The sequence below is a fragment of the Heterodontus francisci genome, chromosome 2 (assembly GCF_036365525.1).
Source record: "Heterodontus francisci isolate sHetFra1 chromosome 2, sHetFra1.hap1, whole genome shotgun sequence".
NCBI lineage: Eukaryota > Metazoa > Chordata > Chondrichthyes > Heterodontiformes > Heterodontidae > Heterodontus > Heterodontus francisci.
Window position 1 is genome coordinate 8,263,676 of NC_090372.1, and position 25,896 is coordinate 8,289,571.

The 25,896-nt window shown below is 44.3% G+C and overlaps 1 protein-coding gene across 1 annotated transcript in view; it reads left to right on the forward strand.

The window, feature by feature from the left end:
- The first annotated feature begins 459 nt into the window (after positions 1 to 459).
- The window catches only part of phlpp1 (PH domain and leucine rich repeat protein phosphatase 1), a 187,962-nt gene continuing 162,525 nt past the window's right edge, over positions 460 to 25,896 (forward strand). The window contains exon 1 of the mRNA XM_068054059.1: positions 460 to 2,088. Coding sequence (XP_067910160.1) covers positions 693 to 2,088 — 1,396 coding nt within the window. The 5' untranslated portion in view covers positions 460 to 692. The remainder of the gene's footprint in view (positions 2,089 to 25,896) is intronic.

Genomic DNA, 25,896 nt, shown 5'->3' on the forward strand with positions numbered 1-25,896 from the left:
TCCAGGCGGTCGCTCGTATGTGCGCATGCGTCAGGACATGCGCGGACCGACGGGAACTGTAGTTCGCTTCTCCCCATCCGACCCGGCTGAGAAGGGGGAAAGGGGGGGGGGGTGGGGGCCGACACTCCTTGAAAGGACTACAGCTCCCGGCATGCTCTGCCAGCGGGGCGGGACTCTCGGAAACGGGCGTTCTCCCTCACGCCAGCTGCCTCGTGATGTCACGGCGGCCGCCTCAATGGCGAGGGCTCACCTCTTTTCATCAAAAAAAGACAAATACCCAGGATTATCTTTTTTGTTGTTTTATTTATCAGACAACGGCGCAATCCTAAAATGATTATATTTTTATATGAAAAATTGAAAAAGGAGGGGAAGCCACATGAATATTCTTGAGGGAGGAGCCGTTGGGGGTGAGCCGCGCCAGCTGATAAATTATTCATAAGGCGGAGCGCGCCGCCCTCTCGCGCTCTGTGTAGTCCGCTCGCCTGAGCTCGAGCGTCTTCCAGTCGGTAATGGCGATGCTAAGCTGGAGGCGCTGCGGGAGTGAAAGCGAGTGACACTCCCAGAATGCTGTCATTCGGCCCGAGATCAAGAAAAGGGGACACGTCTCGGGCTGCATGTTGAAAAGAAAAAGAATATATTTATGTAATTGTTTTGCCCGTTGAGTGTGTGAGGGAAGCAAACTGTTCTGCAACATGGAAGCCGCGTTGGTCTGCGAGCTCCAGAGGGAGTGCTCGGGTGTTTCGAGGTGTAAAAGTGTGAAGTTAAAAGACAGCGGCAACGCTGTGAGCGCCGAGGAGGTGCAACGGCTGGACTGCTGGAGGGAAGGAGGAGGATGCAGCAGAGGACAAGTCCCGTCGTCTTCTCGCGCCACAACCTTGCTCCCTCATCCAAAACCCGGTAACAACAGCTGGAACAACAACTCCAACTCTCTGCTTTCAAGGAGGAGGCTGAGGAGGAACCTCTCGGCGACAGCAGCCGCCCCTTCTTGCTCCAACAGCCGCAGCCTGGACCGCAGGAAGATGCTGGGGATGAAGCTGACTGCGGCCGACAGAGAGTGGGTTCGAGCGGATGTGCAGAGGGGTTGTCTGCACCTCTACGACAGACACATGTCCTCTTACCTGCGACCTGTCATTTGTACCCTGGGCACCACCGCAGCCGAGGTAGCTGCCAGCTTGCTGCACCCTGGCCGATCAGGGAGCATAGCAAAGGCAGATGGTGCTGGCATTGCCAAGTTGACCTCTTTGGACAGCATTGGTGCTGGCAGACTGGGGGTGTTGAGGAACATGGGTGCCAGGTCAGGACCAGTTTCTTTGGTCAGACCAGGGCAAATGGATACTTTGAACACCAGGTCGTCAGACATTTCTGCTAATGGGCAAGGACATGTGTGTTTTGCTGCTCATGGGAAATTGGGATCGACATTGGGCAATGCTGGGCAACACTCAAATGTTGATATTGCCTGGTATGGAAAAGATAATACTGCCTTTGCTAGATTTGGGACTTTGCTGGATAACCAGAATACCACACAGAAGGAAGTGAATACTGTGAGTACCAGGCAGGTGCACAGAGCACCAGCCACTGCCAGAGAAGGGCCAAAATCTGATTCTGAAATTAGCAGGCTCAGGTCTTCATTGCATAATAATAATCGACTCAAATCGTCAAACAATTCTTTCAAGTTGATGGCTGTGAACACTGTTGCTGCTAGACAAAGACCTTCACTGGACAGCATCACAACAAATACTGAACACATAAATGGTAATGCCATAACTGATACTGTGGTCAAGGTAGAATGTCTGGACAGGTCTGAATTGAGGTGTGACCTTACTGGCAGACAGGGACTGCTGGACTACGATGATGGCACACTGAAGTCTTCGATCCCTGGCACTTTGAGAATGGGGACAGCTGATAGCTTGCTCACATCAATGGTCTATGTGCAACTTCATGGCGAAAATACTAGGAGGCTGGAGCCGCATGAAAACCCCCTTGAAATACAAAATGAATATCTCTTTAAACTGGGATTTAAAGATCCTTGTAGGGTGCAAGAAGAGGGAATGGATGTCGAAATTGGCTGTCTGATTCGATTTTATGCAGGTATAATTGTTAGGTTATATTGATCAGTTGCTATAAACTTGCTTTTTGAAAAAAAAATTGGAATGCTACCTGTTATTAACTCTGAAAATTAACTTTTTCATTGGTAAGTACATACTGTGAGAAACCTCCGAAATTGATAAACTTGTATAGTAAAGTTTAGAATTTTGGCCTGTTTAAAACAACGAATATGCTGATTTTATTTTTCTTCTGGAGAGAAGGGAAAATGGTAGATAGGCAGAGATTTGCCTGTTTGTAATGACTAACTTAGTTTGCAGACAAATATTTTAGGCAGTACTTGCAGTCATGCATTGCAGGTGCTGACATGAAATTGCAGTAGCCTCTAAATTGCAGAAAGGTGCAAATTTACGTTTTTAATGTTTATATTAAGTAGAGTAATTTAAAAAGTTTGACATCGAGTACAATATAAACTGTTTAACTGGCATTTAATAGGTGTAGAATACCATACATGTGACTGACAAGGTTTTAAAAGGAAAATAGCACTGATGGAGGCACAAGTAAATTAGTTGTATTTTGTTGCCTTCCTTAGTGAAATAAAACCATAATCACATCCACAGTGGAGCATTATATTCCTCTCATTACTTGCTTTTTATTTGGATATGTTGCCCCTTTTATGCTTGTGTCGTTGAATTGGCATTCAAGAGTGTTTCAAATGTGTTTGTTTTTTAGTGCACAATGCTGTTTCTGTTAAGGGTTTAAATAATGCAGTGAGACTGCTTGACTCACTTCCAAAATGTGCTGCACAAAAGGTGCTAGTGCTGGGGATAGCTGACTACACTGGTGACTATTATGGGCTTTATCGTCACTACAGATGGTTATCGCGTTCTACAGGAATGTAAAATAACACTTCCACTCATATGATCAGTGATCTTTTGTTTTGCATGACAACACTACAATGTCCCTTTTATTAGTATCAGGCTTATATGCAATATCTACAATTTGTGCCAGACCTGGCATATACCCATGTTCTGAAAACAATTAATGTGCTTAACATGTGATATGTTATTGAACTATATCTTATTGCATAGCTTGATTTTACATGTCACAACGTAAAAGGAACATCTCTGTTCACCAGATCAAGACTTATAAGTATCCCAGCAGGGTTACGTTAAAGGTGCTACATAAATGCAAGTCATTAAAAATATTCTGGTCAGTGTAATTTGTAAAGTACTGCGAGGAATTATATTATTAAAAAGCACGATAAGAAAGCTGTTCATCCAAACACTATTTATCTAAATCGGTTAGATCTGCTTCTGAGTGATTTTTATTTATAATCTTAGTGTTTAATTACAAAATTTATTTTCCTTAAAAAATGCCAGAAGTAGTTGTGTGCATTATTGTGCAGATGCTGAAATGAAAATCTTGTAAGACACTTGGAAATACGAGAATGAACCTTTATTGAACTACTAAAAGTGCAACACATAAATTAAACTGATAAAACTACAAAATTGCTGGCAAAATCTAATGGTAGAGGTTAGAAATCTTCAAATTCATCATTAGCTTCATCAAACAGAGTAATTGTCATTACTGAGGGGAATCTAATTTATGTTTCCATTGCACGATGGTTCTGCTTGTCATTGATCCATGCCAGCAAGTTTTATTGAAATTGAGAAAAAAAACTGCTTGACTGTCTGTCTGTGCTCACAGATGTTTTTTTTTAAAGGGATGTAACCTCTCTATGTTCATACATTAGCTTCATTCACCCGCAACTCGTGTCCACTGGCTTAGTCCAGTGACCAATCTTAAGCTTCTCTGCTGCATGTAGCTCTTGGAAGGGCATGTGGGTAAGGTTGTAATTTTAAGTTTTAAATGCCAAAAGTGTGTGGGTGTTTTAGGGAGGAGATATTATGCACAAATATTGTGTCTTTCAAAAATTTGAGTACTCAATAGATTAATGACAATTATTTTATTATACTGAATCAGTTATATTTTAAGTCGGTGTGGTTCAATATAGTACAACATTTAAGCTAGTATAGGGTTAGTTAACTGAATTATGAATTTCCCTGAACAGGGTATGTCCCTGACTGTTCAGACTAGTGGGAGCACAGAAAGCACAATTTATTTTTAAATGTGGTTGCTGCATAACTGTAGAACCAATATTTGTGAGTAGTCAGTCTATAGAATAGGTTCCCTAGTGAAACAGTGGAAGCAGTTAGGATGGATTAATTCACATGTAAATGAGATTTTTCAGAAAATTATATCTTGGGATACAGTATATGAGTAATTTGAGAGATGATGAGTGCAGCATGCTTGGGAGGAGCAGGTGACTTTGGCTCTCTGCCACTGACGATTTTCTTCATAGAACCCTAGAAAAAGTACAGCACAAAAAGAGTCCATTCAGCCCGTGCTGTCTGCTGAATAAACTATCCACCCAAACTAATCCCACTTTCCAGCACCTAGTCTATAGCCCTGCAGGTTACAGCACTTCAGGTATATGTCCAGGTACCTTTTAAAAGAATTGAGGGTCTCTGCCTCTACCACCATTTTTGGTAGTGAATTCCAGACACACCCCACCCTCTGGATGAAAAGGTTTCCCCTCATGTCCCCTCTAATCCTTCTACTGATCACCTTAAGTCTGTGCCCCCTGATAACTGACCTCCCCGCCAGGGGAAACAGGTCCTTCCTGTCCATTCTATCTAGGCCCCTCATAATATTGTGCACCTCAATCAAGTCACCCTTCAGCCTCCTCAGTTCCAGCGTCTCCAATCTTTCCTCGTAGCCGCAACCTTCAAGCCCTGGCAACATTCTTGTAAATCTCCTTTGTACTCTCTCCAGAGCAATTATGTCCTTCCTGTACAGTGGTGACCAGAACTGCACGCAATACTCCAGCTGTGGCCTAACCAACGCTCTATACAGTTCCAGCATCACTTTCCTGCTTTTGTACTCTATACCACAGCCAATAAAGGAAAGCAATCCATATAAAAGCAAAATACTGTGGATGCTGGAAATCTGAAATAAAAACAAGAAATGCTGGAACCACTCAGCAGGTCTGGCAGCATCTGTGGAAAGAGAAGCAGAGTTAACGTTTCGGGTCAGTGACCCTTGATCGGAACTGACAAATATTAGAAAGGTCGCAGGTTATAAGCAAGTGAGGTGGGGGTGGGGCAAGAGATAACAAAGGAGGTCTAGATTGGACCAGGCCACATAGCTGACCAAAAGGTCACGGAGCAAAGGCAAACAATATGTTAATGGTGTGTTGAAAGACAAAGCATTAGTACAGATTAGCTGTTAATACACTGAATATTGAACAGCAGCAAGTGCAAACCTGAAAAAAAACAGTGGGTAAGCAAACTGAACAAACTAAGATGAAATGAACTAAATGCAAAAAAAAAAGATTGTAAAAAATGTGAAAAAAAATGTAAAGAAAAAAGGAAGAAAAAAATAACTAAAAATGAAAGTAAAATGGGGGGCTGTCATGCTCTGAAATTATTGAACTCAATGTTCAGTCCGGCAGGCCGTAGTGTGCCTAATCGGTAGATGAGATGCTGTTCCTCGAGCTTGCGTTGATGTTCACTGGAACACGGCAGCAATCCCAGGACAGAGATGTGAGCATGAGAGCAGGGGTTGGGGGAGTGTTGAAATGGCAAGCAACCGGAAGCTCGGGGTCCTGCTTGCGGACTGAGCGGAGATGTGCCGCAAAGCGGTCACCCAGTCTGCGCTTGGTCTCCCCAATGTAGAGGATACCACACTGTGAGCAGCGAATACAGTATACTACATTGAAAGAAGTACAAGTAAATCGCTGCTTCACCTGAAAGGAGTGTTTGGGGCCTGGGATAGTGAGGAGAGAGGAGGTAAATGGGCAGGTATTACACCTCAACCGAGGGTTTTCCCTCACTGTGGTTGACAGGGCCCTCAACCGTGTCCGGCCCATTCCCTGCACCTCTACCCTCACCCCTTCCCCTCCCTCCCAGAACCGTGACCGGGTTCCCCTTGTCCTCACTTTTCACCCCACCAGCCTCCATATCCAAAGGATCGTCCTCTGCCATTTCCGCCACCTCCAGCGTGATGCCACTACCAGTCGCATCTTCCCCTCCCTTCCCCTGTCAGCATTCCGAAGGGATCGTTCCCTCCACGACACCCTGGTCCACTCCTCCATTACCCCCACCACCTCGTCCCCGTCCCATGGCACCTTCCCCTGCAATCGCAGGAGGTGTAATACCTGCCCATTTACCTCCTCTCTCCTCACTATCCCAGGCCCCAAACACTCCTTTCAGGTGAAGCAGCGATTTACTTGTACTTCTTTCAATGTAGTATACTGTATTCGCTGCTCACAGTGTGGTCTCCTCTACATTGGGGAGACCAAGCGCAGACTGGGTGACCGTTTTGCGGAACACCTCCGCTCAGTCCGCAAGCAGGACCCCGAGCTTCCGGTTGCTTGCCATTTCAACACTCCCCCCTGCTCACATCTCTGTCCTGGGATTGCTGCAGTGTTCCAGTGAACATCAACGCAAGCTCGAGGAACAGCATCTCATTTACCGATTAGGAACACTACAGCCTGCCAGACTGAACATTGAGTTCAATCATTTCAGAGCATGACAGCCCCCCATTTTACTTTCATTTTTAGTTATTTTTTTCTTCCTTTTTTTTTACATTCTTTTTCACATTTTTTACAATCTTTTTTTTTTTGCATTTAGTTCATTTCATCTTAGTTTGTTCAGTTTGCTTACCCACTGTTTTTTTTTTCAGGTTTGCACTTGCTGCTGTTCAATATTCAGTGTATTAACAGCTAATCTGTACTAATGCTTTGTCTTTCAACACACCATTAACATATTGTTTGCCTTTGCTCCGTGACCTTTTGGTCAGCTATGTGGCCTGGTCCAATCTAGACCTCCTTTGTTATCTCTTGCCCCACCCCCACCTCACTTGCTTATAACCTGTGACCTTTCTAATATTTGTCAGTTCCGATCAAGGGTCACTGACCCGAAACGTTAACTCTGCTTCTCTTTCCACAGATGCTGCCAGACCTGCTGAGTGGTTCCAGCATTTCTTGTTTTTATTAAAGCAATCCATATGCCTTTGTCAGCACTCTATCCACCTGTCCTGCCACCTTCAGGGACCTGTGGACATGCACACCAAGGTCTCTCACTTCTTTTGTCCCTCTCAGTATCCTCCCGTTTATTGTATTGTTTATTCCCTCACTTTATTTGCCCTCCCCAAATGCAATACCTCACACTTCTCTGGATTGAATTCTATTTGCCACTTTTCCGCCCACTCAACCAAAACATTAATATCATTCTGGAGTCCACATGTTTCCTCCTCGCTATTAACCATACGGGCAATTTTTGTGTCATCAAATTTCCCAATCATGCCACCCACATTTAAGTCCAAATCATTAATATATACCACAAACAGTAAGGGACCCAACGCTCAGCCCCGTGGAACACCACTGGAAACCACTTTCCATTCACACAAACATCTGTCGACTACTAATCTTTGTTTCCTGTCACTGAGCCAATTCTGGATCCAATCTGCCACCTTCCCCTGTATCCCACGGGCTTTCATTTTTCTGACCAGTCTGCCATGTGGGACCTTGTCACATGCCTTACTAAAATCCATATAAACCACATCCACTGCACTACCCTCATCAATCCTCCTCGTCACTTCCTCAAAAAACTCAATCAAGTTAGTAAGACATGACCTTCCCCTAACAATTCCATTCTGACTATCCCTAATTAATCCATGCCTTTCTAAGTGACAGAATCTATTCTGAGGGACAGGATAAACTAATAATTTACCCATCACTGAGATCAGACTGACCGGCCTATAATTACCTGGCTTATCCCTCGCACCCTTTTTTAAACAATGGTACAACGTTTGCAGACCTCCAGTCATCTGGTACCTCTCCTGTACCTCTTCGTCTCATGTTTGAGTCTGTAGTAGACTAATTGATAGAGATTGATTTCTGTGATCAGTCAACAACTCCATTATTGTATCATGCAACTAACTACGATGGCAGAAGACAAACTAGATGAACCTTTTTTTTTTGGTCTGGCTATTTCTGTTTTTCTATGGTGGTTATTAGTTGCTATCCAGGTGCCCTGCAGTTCTAGGTTTGAATCTTCTAAAGCACACACTGATTCAAGAATTTCTTTCATCCCTCCAAAACCCACAAAAGGGTTAAAACATAACTGCTGCTTCATCAATAACTCCCTTCAGATATATCTGTTACACTCAATAGGATGCTGGTTATATAACAATATAATTGCATACTTTGTGAAAATATTACTTGTTGCACCACGGATATGAGTGTTCCTGTCATGCTTTTCTGTTAACAGTAGTTTCAATCAAGGTAGTAAACCTTGGAAAAATATAGCTGTTGAAGCTAAACTCTTTGCATTGCTGGTTGAATTTATTTTTGATAAATGGCAACAAAGTAAAATAAACCTGTCTCAGTTTTTCCAGTTAATTCTAGAAACATATTCAAATTTATTCTTCCCTCACTAGTGTACTTTTATTAATGTTTGTACTGTAGCACATTTCTCTTTTTTTCTACTGTTTAATTTTGAAGATTTTTTGCATTACTTCCAAAAAATTATATGTGATACATTTGAATTATTGATGTTATGAACTGCATTTTAGCACTAAAATGCTAAACTAAGGGAGCATCAAATGCTTGGAGTGTATTTTAGGCAGTGCTTGCAAACTGCCATAAACAAGGGGTCTGTTCTTACAATTTGTTATTTTACATTATCTTCTGTTAATGTTGCCTCAGTTATAGGATTTTTATGGACCAAATTTGATAGTGCTGCACAACAGACTTGTGAGCAAAGTTAGAGCTCATGAAATAAAAGGGACATGGATACAAAATTGGCTGAGTGACAGGAAACAGAGAGTAGCAGTTTATGGTTGTTTTTCAGACTGGAGGAAGGTTTATAGTGGAGTTCCCTAGGGGTTGGTGTTGGGACCCCTGCTTTTCCTGATGCATATTCATGACCTAGAGCTTGGTGTCGTCTTCTTTCTTTGGCCTCCTTATCTCGAGAGACAATGGGTAAGCGCCTGGTGGTGGTCAATGGTGTGTGGAGCAGTGCCTGGAGTGGCTATAAAGGCCGATTCTAGAGTGACAGGCTCTTCCACAGGTGCTGCAGAAAAATTTGTTTGTCGGGGCTGTTACACAGTTGGCTCTCCCCTTGCGCTTTTGTCTTTTTTCCTGCCAACTGCTAAGTCTCTTCGACTCGCCACACTTTAGCTCCGTCTTTATGGCTGCCCGCCAGCTCCGGCGAACGCTGGCAACTGACTCCCACAACTTGTGATCGATGTCACAGGACTTCATGTCGCGCTTGCAGACGTCTTTAAAGCGGAGACATGGACGGTCGGTGGGTCTGATACCAGTGGCGAGCTCGCTGTACAATGTGTCTTTGGGGATCCTGCCATCTTCCATGCGGCTCACATGGCCAAGCCATCTCAAGCGCCGCTGACTCAGTAGGGTGTGTAAGCTGGGGATGTTGGCCGCCTCGAGGACTTCTGTGTTGGAGATATGGTCCTGCCACCTGATGCCAAGGATTCTCCGGAGGCAGCGAAGATGGAATGAATTGAGACGTCACTCTTGGCTGGCATACGTTGTCCAGGCCTCGCTGCCATAGAGCAAGGTACTGAGGACACAGGCTTGATACACTCAGACTTTTGTGTTCCGTGTCAGTGTGCCATTTTCCCACACTCTCTTGGCCAGTCTGGACATAGCAGTGGAAGCCTTTCCCATGCACTTATTTTCCCACACTCTCTTGGCCAGTCTGGACATAGCAGTGGAAGCCTTTCCCATGCACTTGTTGATTTCTGCATCTAGAGACAGGTTACTGGTGATAGTTGAGCCTAGGTAGGTGAACTCTTGAACCACTTCCAGAGTGTGGTCGCCAATATTGATGGATGGAGCATTTCTGACGCCCTGCCCCATGATGTTCGTTTTCTTGAGGCTGATGGTTAGGCCAAATTAATTGCAGGCAGCCGCAAACCTGTCGATGAGACTCTGCAGGCACTCTTCAGTGTGAGATGTTAATGCAGCATCGTCAGCAAAGAGGAGTTCCCTGATGAGGACTTTCCGTACTTTGGACTTGGCTCTTAGACGGGCAAGGTTGAACAACCTGCCCCCTGATCTTGTGTGGAGGAAAATTCTTTCTTCAGGCACAATTCAACATGGCGGCACCTCATCAGACCCCTTTCCTATCCTGAGTGGCGTGAAACAGGGCTGTGTTCTCGCACCCACACAGATTTTGGGATTTTCTTCTCCCTGCTGCTCTCACATGTATTCAAGTCTTCTGAAGAAGGAATTTTCCTCCACACCTTGGTGTACAGGGCACAATTTCAAAATTTGCAGACGATGCAAAACTTGGAAGTATTGTGAACTGTGAGCAAAATGGTGTAGACCATCAAAAGGACATACAGGTTGGTGGAATAGGTCGACAAGTTGGAGATGAAATTTAATGCAAAGAAGTATGAAGTGAATCATTTTGGTAGAAAGAATGCAGAAAGGCAATACAAAATAAGGGTACAATTCTAAAGGGATTCAGGAGCAGAGGGACTTGGGTGTATATGTGCATAAATCATTGAAAGTGGCTGGATAAGTTGAGAGAGTGGTTAAATAAAGCATATAGCATCCTATGCTTTATCAATGGGGGCATGGAGTACAAAAGCAAGGAATTTATGGCAAGCTTGTATAAAACACTGATTCGGCCTCAGCTGCAATATTGCATCGAATTCTGGGCACCACACTTTTGGAAGGATGTGAAGGCGTTGGAGAGGGTGCAGAAAAGAATCATGAGAATGGTTCCAGGAATGAGGAACTTCAGTTATGTAGATAGCTTGCTGAAGTTGGGACTGTTCTTGGAGACTAGAAGGTCGAGAGGAGATTTCAGAGAGGTATTCAAGATCATGAGGGCTCTGGACCGAGTAGATAGGGAAAAAATGTTCCCATTGGTAGAAGGGTCAAGAACCAGAGGGCACAGATTTAAGGTAATTGGCAAAGGAAGTAATGGCAACATGAAGATCTTTTTCACACAGTGCGTGCTTAGGGTCTGGAATGCACTGCTTGAGATTGTGGTGGAGGCAGGTTCAATCTAGGCATTCAAGAGGGTGTTGGATTATTATCTGAAAAGGAAGAATGTGCAAGGCTACGGGAAGAAGACAGGGGAGTGGCACTCGGTGATTGCTCTGTCAGAGACCCAGCACAGACACAATAGGCAGAAGGGCTTCCTTGTGTGTTGTAACCATTCTATAATCCTATTCTGTAAATTATAAAGATGCTGACTGAGTGAGTTTCGCAACCCAACAAGTGCACTGAATAGAATTCACAGGAAGCGAGCAGTTTTATACATTGAATCAATTAACTTTCATATTATAATGAAAATTAGCCTTGGTGAGTTGCAGTGTTTACAAAATTACATTGAATCCTCTTAATCTGTCATTGGTTTAGGAGGACCTGAGGCAGAATCAAAATCTCTGCTTAAGATAGAGCGTAAAAATAAGTCAAATTATTGTCTGGCAAAGTTCAGGATGTTCAGATGAGTTTTGTTGTTAGCTGTGCAGAATCTTGGTTTAGGGCACTCATTCTCCGTATGTTTCTTGTGTGTTCAGTGTTAACTTCAAGCCCTATCTGAAGTGCAGAGTTTAAATCTCCAGAATACTTGTAATTTTATGTAATTAACATTTGCCTGTAGTACAAGAAAATTGCTACCCACAAAATAAGTACTTGTTTAAGTGCTTAAAAACTGCTTTGCGAAGTATACGATGTACGTGCGATGAGGTCTACTTTGGATGTTGTGGTCAAAATGGTTATTGCATGACGGTCTAACACCTTACAACCACTTCTTTGCCTATGGGAAGTAGTTGTAAGGCACTGTCGTGTTAACTAAAAGCAGTAACCACTGCAGATATGAATTTTACTTGGAGCATATTTAAGTGTTTTTGTGGCAAACAAAAACTACAGGTCTGGTGATCTTCAAAATTTTGATGACATATGTTTTAAATCATTTGCTGGATACACAGGAAGTTTCCTGAATTTGTGTTGCCAGCAGAGAGCCTCATTCGTGAGTTTGAATATATTGGGAAATTCTGGGCTCTACCCATAATTTTCCATCCAATAAATGGAATTATGGGTGGTATGACTGTGATTTCCCTGTATGCACAACCAGCAGGTGATGCTCATTGGAGATAGCACAAACCCGGGAAATAGTCCTCTAAGCCACTGCCATGATTGTAATATTGAGTTGAAGATAAGCAGTTTTGTTTTTGTCCTTTCCCTTTTTCTACCAATTTTCTCCCCTTCCTTCCTGAAGATGTTTCCTTCCCGGGTTACCGTATTTTTCAAGTGCGCAGAGCATAACAACCGAGCCTGTGCCTGTCTTCTCCACCCCCCCATCTAAATACTCTTCCTGCAGGGATTAATGATAGTAGTTAGAAGCAGGAACCTTGATGACTTGCCCCTCCCTCACCTTGCGCTGATTAGGCAAATTATAATGTCTTACCGTTTCATTAGGTGAGTGCAGCTAACTTAGCACAGACTAAGAATAAAACTTGGGATCGTCTTGGTTCAGCTACCACTGGGCTTTGTCAGCTGAGCCACAATGAGCATTTCACTGATGTGATTTTTGGGTCTGAGTTGCAAAATTTTGCGTTATTATAGTCTGGTGGATGGGCAACATGATTTCCTTCAAATGCATTTGTATCAGTGAGTTGGATAATGTGCTAATTTTATACCATGCATATCACTTTTAAGGCGGAATTTAGTGAGTCTGTCGCGGGTCCCGGCGGTGGACCTGGAAATGGCTGTTGTCCTCACATGCACGGCCAGCCCACCGCGATCACGTGGGGCCCAGCCAATTATGCAGCGGGAAAGGGATGCGAGACACTGTGGCAGCGGAGCAGGTGCTGGCACCATATTTAAAGCCGTGTCAGCCCTACTTGTATTGCTGCTTTGGATTCATTTGCAGTGCTCTCAGGTGAAGCCATTTGCAGTTGTGACTCCTGGTCCTCCCACCCCCCTGAGAAGGAGGCCGCAGGATGGTAGAGGCAAGACACAGTGACCCCTGATTTAGCGATGCCTCCCATGAGCTTCTCCTCCAGGCTGCAAGGGAAAGGCGGGAGGTCCCCTTCCTCAGCGATTGGCTTGAGGTCCTCTCGTCTGACCAAGCAAGCCTGGATGGAGATCGCTCAGGAGGTCAGCACCCGTGGGGTCACACCTCCCACACCCCGGACATAGGCACAGTGACCTCCTTCATTTTGCTAAGGTGACTGCTCCTATTTAGGGATTGCAAATGGCTACGCAGCAGGAAGAGGGACATGGGGAAGTAGGCACCACAAAGGTGCTGGCAGGGGGCGATTAGGCATCACCTCATCTTGACAGATGCATGGCTGCATCTCAGCCACAGGCCACCTACTTTTTCAGCTCACCCCCATTAACTTCCCTGAGAGTGGATAGGAGGATACCCCAGTCGGGGAAGAGGGATTGCCACTAACAGAACTGTCATGTTGAGATCTCTGCAAAGTATGACTATCTCCCTCTTTCCAGTTGCAGGACAAGAGGGTCCATAACAGCAGGGAGACATCCCGGACTGGGAGGAATTTCAGGTCTTCAGCCTCTCTTGACAGGCGAGGAGGAGGCACTTGAATTAGTGGGGACCCAGGGTGGCTGCTCAAGAGTTGGTGGTGAGGCTGGAATCACCGTGCAACAGAGTGAAGATTATCTTCCTTCGACATGGAGTTCACTTCTGGAGATCCACATCACGCATGGTTGACATGACGAGATATGCACATTTAACCCACACATAAACGTGTTCTCAAGCAGGTTGGTGACCGCAAGAGACTCCAACAGAGTGGGGACATAATTCCACCTCTGAGGAGGATCCACAGTCAGAGGATGTAATGTCCCATGACTCCTGCACCTCCCAACAGCACAGAGACTTTCACCTGGGCTGTAGAATCAGGGTCACAAGCTAGTGAGAGCACCACATACATGCCTGAGCAGCTGGCTGAGGCCTGTGCCACTTGGAGGACTGTAGGTGGTCAGGCCCATGCTGAGCCCCAGGCTGATGACTAGCCTCTCGTGTCAATAGCACAGGGCATGTTGGAGTTGCAGAAAGGGGTAAGGCAACATCTGGCGGAGATGCTAGAGACAATGCGCAGCTATGAGCAGACAATGGAGGAGTCCATCCATGCCATGATTGCTGCCATGCCTCAGGCATATGAGTGCTTGGCTTCCTCCATTAAAAGGTTGGTGACCTGCCTGGAGAGCCAGATCCCATAAATGCGCGCAGATCTGCACACCACCATCTTGGCCATGAGCTCAGTGCTGCAGTGGCAAGGCGAGAGAAGGACAAGGCCCCTGGAGTCTTCTCCAGCTCCTCGTCCTTCTCTGGTCAGCAGGGAGGTTCAAGTGATCCTTGAAAAAGAGGAAGAGAGGCTGACCTCCACAGCCAGTGCCTCCCCTCAAGGCACTGCCATTGTGGACAGTGGCTCCTCAGCTCCTCACCAGTGAGCCCAGCTCCAATAGCCGTGATGCCTGAGGAGTGACCTGCACTTGTGCAGGAAACCCTCAGGCACCCGGGGCCCACTGAACCTCAGAAAGCCAGAGGACAGCTGCCAAAGTCATCTCAGACCTAGGCATAGCCTGCCTGCCGCCCAGTAGAAGCACTCGTAAACGTATAAAGAAAACCATCTTAGAGACACTTCGGATTTCATGGTTGAATTTGTTTTCTTGTATAAATTTCTTTTGTTTTTTGACATTATCTTTCATTGTGGAAAATCATTATTCTATCATGCCATAATTGTGAGCTGCTGACTTCCCCCTTTCCCCCTTAGTGGATGCCAATGTAGGCACAGCCCTCATTTGAATAGGGTCTCCCATGGGCGTGTGGTTCAGCTGGGTGCAAGGCATGGAAGACAAATAGAAAGTAGGTGACACACTGCATGCATTGAGATGAGTCTTTATTGATTTTACTCAGAGGCCTTCATGGTGGCTGGAAGTGGGTAAGTATGAGATTGTCTCTTGCCTCCTTGGCCTGTCCCTCAATGTGCCTGGCCTCCGGTGCAAGGGCTTCAGCAACATCCATTGCTGCCTGCTCATCACTGGTGGAGGACATAGCAGACTATCACGATACATGAGACCCTAGCTTGAGCATACTGCAGGGCTCCACCGAGTCGATCTAGGCAACGGAATCTCATCTTCAGCAGTACAATGGCCTGCTCGATGGTTGCTCAGGTGGAGCAGTGGCAAGTGTTGTACTTCTCTGTTGGATTGCGAGGGTTCCTCACAGGCGCCAGTAGCCATGTCTTCAACGGGTAGCCCTTGTCCCCGAGAATCCATCCCTTAAGACAAGCGGGGGGGGGGGGGGGGGGCTGAAAAGCTGTGACACCTGGGACTGTCCAAGTATGTAGGCGTTGTGGCTGCTTCCTGGGAAGTGGGAGCAGGAAATGTTTTCAGTGATTGCAGACCAATTGAATGTTGAAGGAATGGCAGCCCTTCCTGTTGATGAAGGCAGCTGGCTGGTGTGTTGGAGCCTTGATGGCCACCTGCATGCAGCCTATAACACCTTGCACCTGGGGGAATCCAGTGATGGCCCCGAATCCGATAGCCCTCAGTCTGTCTGTGTGCTACCGGACTGACCCTGACATAGTCTCCAGCCCTCTTGAACAGGGCATTGGTAACTTCCTTGATGCGATGATGCACTGCTGCCTGTGAGAACCCACACATGTCCCCAGAGGATCCTTGGAATGATCCAGACAAGTAAAAGTTAAGTGCAATGGTGATCTTCAAGACCACAGGCATAGTGACCACCAAATCCTTTAGTCTTAACTCATCCTGCAGTAGGGTGCAAAAGTCAGTGACGCTGTGCCTGGAGAGCCGTCGTCTGCTGACGATGCTGTTCAGACATTTGGAGGTAGCTGAATCGAGTCTGGTATGCTCTCTGGCACAGGTGGGCCCTTCTTCGCATGGCCAGCTTCTGTTTCTCTGGTAGTGAATCATCATGGCAGGTGCAGCTGTTTCCTGGCTCTCCCTTTGTCGAAGGCACTGCATCACGCCATGGGGGTCCACAAAGAAAGGGTATGTGAAACCATGCTTGGTGATCAGTAGGCCTGCAGAGCTTTGTCCTTGCAGAGATGACCCTGCCTTGGCAGCTGTCCCTTTGCTATTTCTCCTGGCAGACACTCTGGTGGCCCTCAGTGCCCACCCTTGCTGATAGATAACCCACTCACCCAACAGTTTGGCCACCTGATACAGCCACCCACACCCAGCATATCCTTGCAGACCGCCCAAGACCCAGCTTACTAGGTACTGGCATCCGGCACCCATGCAGAGTGCATAACACTGTAGGCCGGCAATGACCTCTGCTCCCACCTCTTCCCCTTTGCAGTGCTGGTCCTGGCTGCCTAGCATTCACAGCACTGAGGCCTTGCCTTGGTGCTGCCAGCTTTCAACAGCCGGGAATCCGAAGGCATGTGATGGCCGCCCGTCGTCCACTTATTTCAAAGCCCTCCGTTGAATTGCTTACAATTACGTGCTAATACATTCTAACTATATATTCTGCAATTTAAATTGTACTCCGGATGCATCAGGGTGGCAGCACCACCTTGGTGCTTTCCCACCACTGACTAAGTCTGAAACCAACGTCACGATGTTGGGTTCTGGGTGGACTCATCCGATACTATTCTCCGACCCCCCCACACCTCCATTCCTGCTCCAAACGGCCGCTCTAAATTCAGCCGAGTGTGCAAGTCACTGAATCATTTGCATTGTGTGTGTGTACATATGGAACTTCAGTGAGAATGCCTTCCAATCTTCAGTCACAGGAAATGGATGTGTAGAAATGCAGTTTTGTCAGTCACTTTATCATCTACCCAAAGATTGGTGGAATTTGTTTTTTCCTAAAATTAAAATGAAAAGCAGTTGGGCAAATATATTGAAATTGAAATCTTAAATGAGCCTGAGGTAGGGAACAGAAAGATGTGCACTTCAGGGGAGGGAAGAAGCTGTGCTTCCTCCATACTTAACTAGTGGTGTGAGGTTTTTGTTAATGTAGAGCTTGGCAACTGTTTACACTTTTGAGGTCTGCAATGTTCTTGTCATCTTACACGATCACTGTACTGATGTAGTCACACACTTTTTCTGTCAGTTGTATAATGTAAAAACTATATTCCTTTGAAAACTGCAGCAAAATGCACAGCCATTGAAAATACTTCTCAATTGTATTTCCCTATGCATGACAATTTTGTTTAATTTATGTATCCTGTCATTTCAAATATCAATGTTAATGTTTTAGTATTAATCTTTCAGTTTAAGCTTCTCTAGTTTATAAAAGCATTCACTTGTATGAAGTAAAGTTGCTATTTTTATAATTGTCTTTTACAAGACCATCCCATTTGGCAGTTAAGAGCAGCAATGTTAACAACCTGAAACTTTTCATAAAAGGCTATTCGGCGACCCATGATACTTCCTGTGGTTAGTCCAGGGTTCCCACGGTAACAGTTGAGGTTATGCTCAGCCCTGTACTTTCAATTCAGAACCTTGTATCTGAGAAAATTCTTCTTGTGTCGGCTACGCTTTTTATATATTACTGCATAATAGACTTGCAGTACCATCAGTTAAAATCCTACCTTAAATATAACTGGCCTGAACCACACTTTTTTTTTAAAAAAAGGATTCTCTTTAATAGTCTATAAAAGGTGCATTTTATTTTTACTGGGTAGAAAGGAGTTTTTCTCTCGAGTTTCTGGCATTCTCAAATAGTCACCAGTTATTTCTTTGAAAAAATCTCCACACGCCATGCTTTGACAGATTGAATATAGCAACCGCATGCTGCAGTTACTAAGTTTCCAAGGATCAACTTTTAATACGATTTATGTATAAAACAAAATTATAGTAGCTTTTTGAGAGCTAGATTTGTTCATCCATCGATGCAGTAAGTATAGTATGATACCATTAAAAACTCAAATGAGTTAATGATCCGTTAGTAATTCTAGCCTATATTTTTGCAGAGTATGTTCTAAACCTCCTTGGAAACAGCTACTTTCCCATCTACTGAAAGCTTATACTTTGTGGTATTAATCTGAGTGCCGCATATCAGAGCTGTAAGAAGCCACTCGGTTGAATATGTGGTTTAAGAAAATATATTTGAGACTAGTCGCACTCACTTAATTAAGTATACTTGCTTCTCATGTAATCTGAAATGTAAGCAAATTAAGTTTTAGTGGCTGAGTTCCCCCCACCCCCCGTCAAATCCTACAAAAGTATCTGTATAGCTTAGTTACAACAGTTGGAGTTGCTTTTTTAGGCTGTGCCAGTGACTACATTTTAAAAAATGTTTTTGAAAGTGTAGAAGTGTAACATTTGCCGCCGTCTTGATTCCTGTTATACGAAAGTAAGTGTCCTTTAGCAGACAATTTAAAGTGGGTAAAATCAGACTCAAATTTTAAAAAGGCCTTAGATATTGGAGACTAACTTGTTCTAAAATTATTAAAGGCAGCCTATTTTGACTGAAGAATTTTAATGTTTTTATTCAGGGTATGAGTTAAAACATCACTTGTTCTGCAAAACTTCTAGTTACTTATGATGGAACTGTCAAATCAACAATTCTATGTTCTGCAACAGTTTACATTCAGAGATGCAAACTGACACTTTTCCCCTGAGCTTACTTAGTCCCCAAGGAACAACAATTTTTTTCTAAGCTAATTAGCCGTTGTGACTGACATATCTTGAATACTCATGCTTCTGTGCTGTTTGTAAACATCATAACCTGTAGTCGACTGAATGTGTGCCACCAGTGCTTTTCATTATAAGGTGGAGAACAGAAATTTCAATTAGCTATTTCTAATATCGAATATGCCACAAGAGCAACTTGCATCATCGATATGCAAGTTAATAAATAGATTCAGAGTCAAGGAAAAACTTATTGGGAGGGATGAACAAAAGCTTGGTCAAAGATGGTCAAAAGACTGTCCCAAAGGAGGTGAGGGATATGGAAAAGTAAAGGTGCTTAGGGAATAAGTTCAAGAGCCTGGAGACTAGGCGATAACGAGTGATGGGTATGGAGGGTGGCACTAGAGGTTAGAGTCGCAGGAACTGAGATTTTTGTTGTGTGGTGGAGATAGGAAGAGGTTCAGCTATGAAGAGATTAAGCATGAGAATTTTAAATTTGTGGTATTGGTGCAGTGCAAGTCATTGTAGGCCAGCAGGCACAAATTGATAGGTGAGTAGGACTTGGTGAGTAATGAGTTACAGGTAGCTGAACTTTGGATGAGCTTTAGTTTAGGCACGGTGGATGATGAGAGGCTGGCTCGTGGAGCATTGTAATGTTCAAGTCTGGAGTTGAAGATTCAGCAGTAGTGCATGGGAGGTGTTGATGTAGTGGTATTGTCACTGGACTAGTAATCCAGATGCCTATGGCTAATACTTTGGGGATGTGGGTTTGAATCCCACCACGGCCGATAGTGATATTTGAATTCAGTTAATAAATCTGGAATTAAAAGCTAGTCCAATGTTGACCATGAAACCATTGTCGATTGTTCCCATCTGATTCACCAATGCCCTTTAGCGAAGGAAATCTGCCTTCCATACCTGGTCTGGCCTACAACGTGATTGACTCTTAAATGCTCTCTGAAATGGGTATAAAACCGCTACTAAGTGTAAGAAAAGGAATGAAACTGGATGGACCACCCAGCATCGACCTAGGCACTGGAAGCGACAATGGCAAACCCAGCCTTGTCGACCCTGAAAAGTCCTCCTTAGCAGAATCTGGGGACGTGTGCCAAAATTGGGAGAGCTGTCACACTGACTAGTCAAGCAACAGCCTGACATAGTCATACTCATGGAATCGTACCTTACAGACAATGTCCCTGAAATCGCCATCACCATCCCTGATGACGGCACAGTGGTAGACATTTGGGAGGGAGTTGCCCTGGGAGTCCTCAAGATTGACTTCGGACCCCATGAAGTCTCACGGCATCAGGTCAAACATGGACAAGGAAATGTCCCGCTGGTTACCAGCTACCACCACCGGTGCCCCCCCCCCCCCCCCCCCCTCAGCTGATGATTCAGTGCTTCTGCATGTTGAACACCAACTGGAAGAAGCACTAAGGGTAGCAAGGGCACAGAATGTACTCTGGGTGGCTCAGTAGCACCACTACTGACCATGCTGGCCGAGTCTTAAAGGACATAGTTGCTAGACTTGGTCTGTGGCAGGTGGTGAGGGAACCAACAAGAAGGAAAAACATAGTTGACCTTGTCCTCACCAGTCTAACAGTCACAGATGCATCTGTCCATGACAGTATTGGTAGGAGTGACCACCGCATAGCCCTTGTGGAGACGACATTGAGGATACCCACCATCGTGTTGTGTGGCACTACCACCGTGCTAAATGGGATAGATTTTTGAACAGATCTAGCAACTCAAAACTGGGCATCCATGAGGTGCTGTGGGCTAGCAGCAGCAGCAGAATTGTATTCAACCACAATCTGTAACCTCGTGGCCTGGCATATCCCCCACTATACAATTACCATCAAGCCAGGGACCAACCCTGGTTCAATGAAGAGTGCAGGAGAGCACGTTAGGAGCAGCACCAGGCATACCTAAAAATGAGGTGTCAGCCTGATGAAGCTACAACACAAGACTACTTGCATGCCAAACAGCGGAATCACCATGTGATAGACAGAGCTAAGCAATTCCACAACAAGATCTAAGTTCTGCAATCCTGCCACATCCAGTCGTGAATGGTGGTGGACAATTAAACGACTAACAGGAGGTGGAGGCTCCACAAATATCCCCATCCTCAACGATGGTGGAGCCTAGCACATCCATGCAAAAGAGAAGGCTGAAGCATTTTCATCCATCTTCAGTCAGAAGTGCAGAGTGGATAATCTATATCGGCCTCCTCCTGAGGTCCCCAGCATCACAGATGCCAGCCTTCAGCCAGTTTGATTCACTCTACGTGATATCAAGAAACGGCTGAAGGCACTGTACACTGCAAAGACTATGGGCCCGGATGACATTCTGGCAATAGTACTGAAGACTTGTGCTCCAGAACTGGCTGCGCCCCCACCCAAGCTGTTCTAGTACAGCTATAACACTGGCATCTACCTGGCAATGTGGAAAATTGCCCAAGTATGTCCTGTACACCGAAAGCAGGACAAATCCACCCTGGCCAGTTACCACCCTATCAGTCTACTCTCGATCATCAGTAAAATGAAGAAGGAGTTGTCAACAGTGCTATCAAGAGGCACTTGCTCAGAAATTACCTGCTCACAGTCGCGCAGTTTGGTTCCGCCAGGGCATCAAGGCAGCATTTGACTGAATATGGCATCAAGGAGCCCAAGCAAAACTAGAGTCAATAGGAATCGGGGTGGGGGGTGGAAACTCTCTGCTGGTTGGAATCATACCTAGCAGAAAGAAAGATGGTTGTGGTTGTTGGAGGTCATCATCTCAATCCCAGGACATTACAGCAGGAGTTCCTCAGGGTAGTGTCCTAGGCCCCAACCATCAATGACCACCGCTCCATCATAAGGTCAGAAGTGGGGATGTTTGCTGCTGATTGCACGATGATCACCATTTGCGATTCCTTAGATACTGAAGCAGCCCATGTCCAGATGCAGCAAGACCTGGGCAACACCCAGGCTTGGGCTGATAAGTGGCATGTAATGTTTGTGCCACACAAGTGCCAGGCAATGACCATCTCCAACAAGAGAGAATCTAACCATCTCCCCTTAACAGTCAATGGCATTACAATTGCTGAATTCCCCACTATCAACATCCTGGGGGTTATCATTGACCAGAAACTGAACTCGACCAGCCACATAAATACTGTGGCTACACGAGCAGGTCAGAGGCTGGGAATTCTGCGGTGAGTAACTCTCCTCCTGTCTCCCCAATGCCCGTCCACCATCTACAAGGCACAAGTCAGGAGTGTGATGGAATACTCTCCACTTGCCTGGATGGGTGCAGCTCCAACAACACTCAAGAAGCTCGACACCATTCAGGACAAAGCAGCCCACTTGATTGGCACCCCATCTACAAACATTCACTCCCTCCACCACCGACTCAGAGTGGCAGCAGTGTGTACCATCTACAAGATGCACTGCAGCAATGCACCAAGGCTCCTTAGACAGCACCTTCCAAACCCGCGACCTCTACCAACTAGAAGGACAAGGGCAGCAAATACATGGGAACACCACCACCTGCAAGTTCCCCTCCAAGCTCCACATCCTGACTTAGAACTGTATTGCCGTTCCTTCACTGTTGCTGGGTCAAAATCCTGGAACTCCCTCCCTAACAGCATTGTGGGTGTACCTACACCTCAAGGACTGCAGCGGTTCAAGAAGGCAGCTCGCCACCTCTTTCTCGAGGGCAATTAGGGATGGGTAATAAATTCTGGGTTAGCCAGCGACGCCCACATCCCATGAGCGAATTTAAAAAAAGATGGGCTGGGGTAGGTTTGGAAGTGTGTGATGTTACAGAGATGGAAGCAGGCAGCATTTACAGTGAGGGTATGGAGTCAGAAGCTGTCTGGGGTTAATTAGGTTGCGAGCAGTCTGCTTCAGCCTTAGACAGTGGTTGGGAGGGGCATGGATTTAGCAGTGAGGGTATAGAATTTGTGACAAAACTGAAAATGATTGGCTGCCCTAGGAAACTTGTCAGTGATTCAACTCTCATATATTCCTTCTATTCAGTACTGTACTAAAAGGCTTAAGCATTCCTAACCTGTCAGCTTGAAATAATTGTTTCAGTGCACTGTATGCAAAGAGAAGGAATGGTAGAAAGTGGATTCTTGAGAAGCTGTACACATTGTGACTTTCCAAATATCTGCATATTCGAAGGTACATTCCAAGCCAGTTCCATAATGGTTAAAAATGTTGCCTTGCGGCATCTCATGACAATGGCTCAGATGCTTTAAAGGGTGTGATTTTAAATGTTCATTTATCTTTGCAACTCCATTTTGCACACTTCTGTGAATTCTGATCTTGCATGTCATAGCTTAATTTTTTTTAAGTTTCAGCCAGCCTGATTTTTAATTTTCTCATCAACCTTTATCCTTCAATGTGTACTGTCTGCAGTAGAACCATAGATTTTTGTTGCACACCCTTTTTTCTATTTTTTTTCTTTTTCTTTCAAGTTTTATTGTATGGTTGTTTCCTTTATGCTCTGTTTTTGTATTTGTTCCTTATACTTTTTTCCAACTTATCTGTTTTTTTTCCAAATTGAGATTTTGTTTCCATGTAATTAGCCTGTTTTTTAAACATCTTTTTTTAGCATCTCCCAGAAGATTACATGGCTTCTGGATGAGGAGCGTATGGGCAGTCCCCACCACTTCAAACATCCATATTTAAAATGGTAGTTGCTTATATTGGATAAAAAATGATGACCATTATCCATTACCACATTCAGTGTGACTGAATGTAATAAGAGCCTATTGAGGCAGGCTTCATTTTAATATTTTATATTTTCGGATGACAATCTTTCACTAAAACATGTGGTTGTGCAGATTTCTCCCATTGGCCAAAGCTGTGAGGAAACTCATTCAGGTAATTTGTGCATACAGTATATCAGTTGTAATAAATAGCCCAGATTTGAAAGCTATCTGGTAAATATAGACCTGTGGTAACTATTTTTATTACATTTCTCTCGGCAAGTGATCAAAATAAGTTGCAATTGAAATTAAGCCGTTTTTAAATCGAAAATGTAAGTTTTAACTGCATGAAAACACTTCAACTCCTTAAATGAAACTTATTGAATCATAGCTATGTGTAACAAAGTTAGTGATGCTGAAGTGGGAACTATCCTTTCTGTGCAGTCTTTAAAACAAATTATTTTTAATTTTAGTAAAAATATGACATTCCAGCTATCATGTATACTGGTGCAATCATGTGAACGCGATTTGCACACTATAATGGTGGAGACCATACAGTGACGCATCACAACTGTGTGGAGCAGGGATGGACCTGTAGATTTTTTTTTTTGTATATTTCAATTTATTTTATCAATATAGTTTTCTTTCACTTTTTCATCCTGTTCTCCTTGCTCTCTTTCTGCCTCAGTACAGAATATTTGCAGCCTCTTAATCAGTGGTTTCTATTTTCCATAAGCTGCTGAAACCTTTCTTCTGTTAACAATAGGTACCCTGTAGTAATGCGAACATCCACCAAATGTGCCAGAAACACCAGCATATACAGCAGGAGTGCAAAGACTGGCCTCAGCCACCATCTTTGAAGATGATGAGCATTATGTAGAATTTATTTGAAAACGGATAGAGTTTTAAAGTATTTTTTTTTGATGAAAAAAGCCTTTGGGGAAGAGGAAAAGCTAGAAGCGATGAATGTCATGATACACTTTTGATGTCATTGGCATCACTGCATCACATGCTGGTTTTTTTTTAAAAAAAGGAATATCTGATCACTGGTTAATGAAGGCAATGTCTCTTTAACAAATAAAAATTGGCTTACAGTAGACTAATGCTGCAGTGAAGCCCTAGAGTCATGATTCCAAATTTAGAGAATGTTGACTGCACTGTGATTGTTTTTCTTTAAGCAAGACATGGTGAACACTTCATCAATTTCAAAAGAGTGGGAAGTGTGATCGGGCATGAAAATGATTTACAGCCTCGGGCAGCACATAACTTGCATGTATGGTAGGAGCGCCACGCTCTTCAAAGGGAGAGAAAGTACAGATATAAATGACCTCCCTCCAGGAAGACAGGTGGATCTCTTGGTCACTTTCAGTTAGTTTCTAGGGAGTGTGCATGTCTGTGAATGAGAACACCTGATATGTCTCTTTCTGCACCCCCTCCCAGCTCCAGGTGAGTGAGCCTTGACTGTGATATTTTTATTTTCTTCTCCGTACCAAGGGTTCTTATGCAAAGTGCGATGTTGCCTTGCTGTGTAGAGCTCCACCATTGGTGGCTGCGCTTTCAGCTGCCTAGACCCCAAACGCTGGAATTCGACACCTAAACCTCGCCACCTGTCTGCCTTTCTGTCCTTTAGGAAACTCCTTATAAACTATATCTTGGACCAAGCTTTTGGTCAACTGTTGTAATGTCTCCTTATGTGGCTTGGTGTCAGAGTTTGTTTGATAACTCTCCTGTGAAGCACCGTGGGATGTTTTACTAGATTAAGGCGCTATATAAATGCTAGTGGTTGTATTTCCCACCTGCCCTCAACCACTAACTAATAATCTGTTACTGGGGGTAACTAATATATTTTATTTTATATGCTGAATCCAAAGCATTTCATTGGCTTCAGTATGGTTATAGTTGTTGCATATTTGATTGTAGGACAAATGATCTAAAGTTTTGTTATTGACCAAATGATTGCCACTGAATCATTGTTTCACTTGCCACATAATAACGACAATGTTGATGTCACTAGAATATTTGATTAGTAGCAGTTGTTTCTTTTGCAGTCTCTCTGAAGATATTGAAACATTCACAATTTTAATTTCAGTTACATCATTGGTGGTTTGTTTAAAAAATAGTAGTTTAGAAAAATTTGTGTGAATGTGCAGCTTGGCTGAGGTCCTGCTTTTGGATGACTATAAAAGGCAGAGAGAGAAAGAAAGGAGAACATATTTCGCTTAAAACTGCTAATCCAATTGCGGTAATGAAATTAAAGATTTGTCTTGTATGCCAACAACTGTTTAAAATTTTGGCTGTTTGTGCCAAACCAGGTCCTAGAGAGCAAAAACTCATGGTAGACACTTACCTATCATTCAATATTGTTGAAAAGGAGAATGAAGCCAGTGAAAAACATTATCAATGTAGCATAGTGGAGAGTGACATGAGTTTCCATAGTAACAGATGTAAAGATTGATAGGCAACAAAGTGG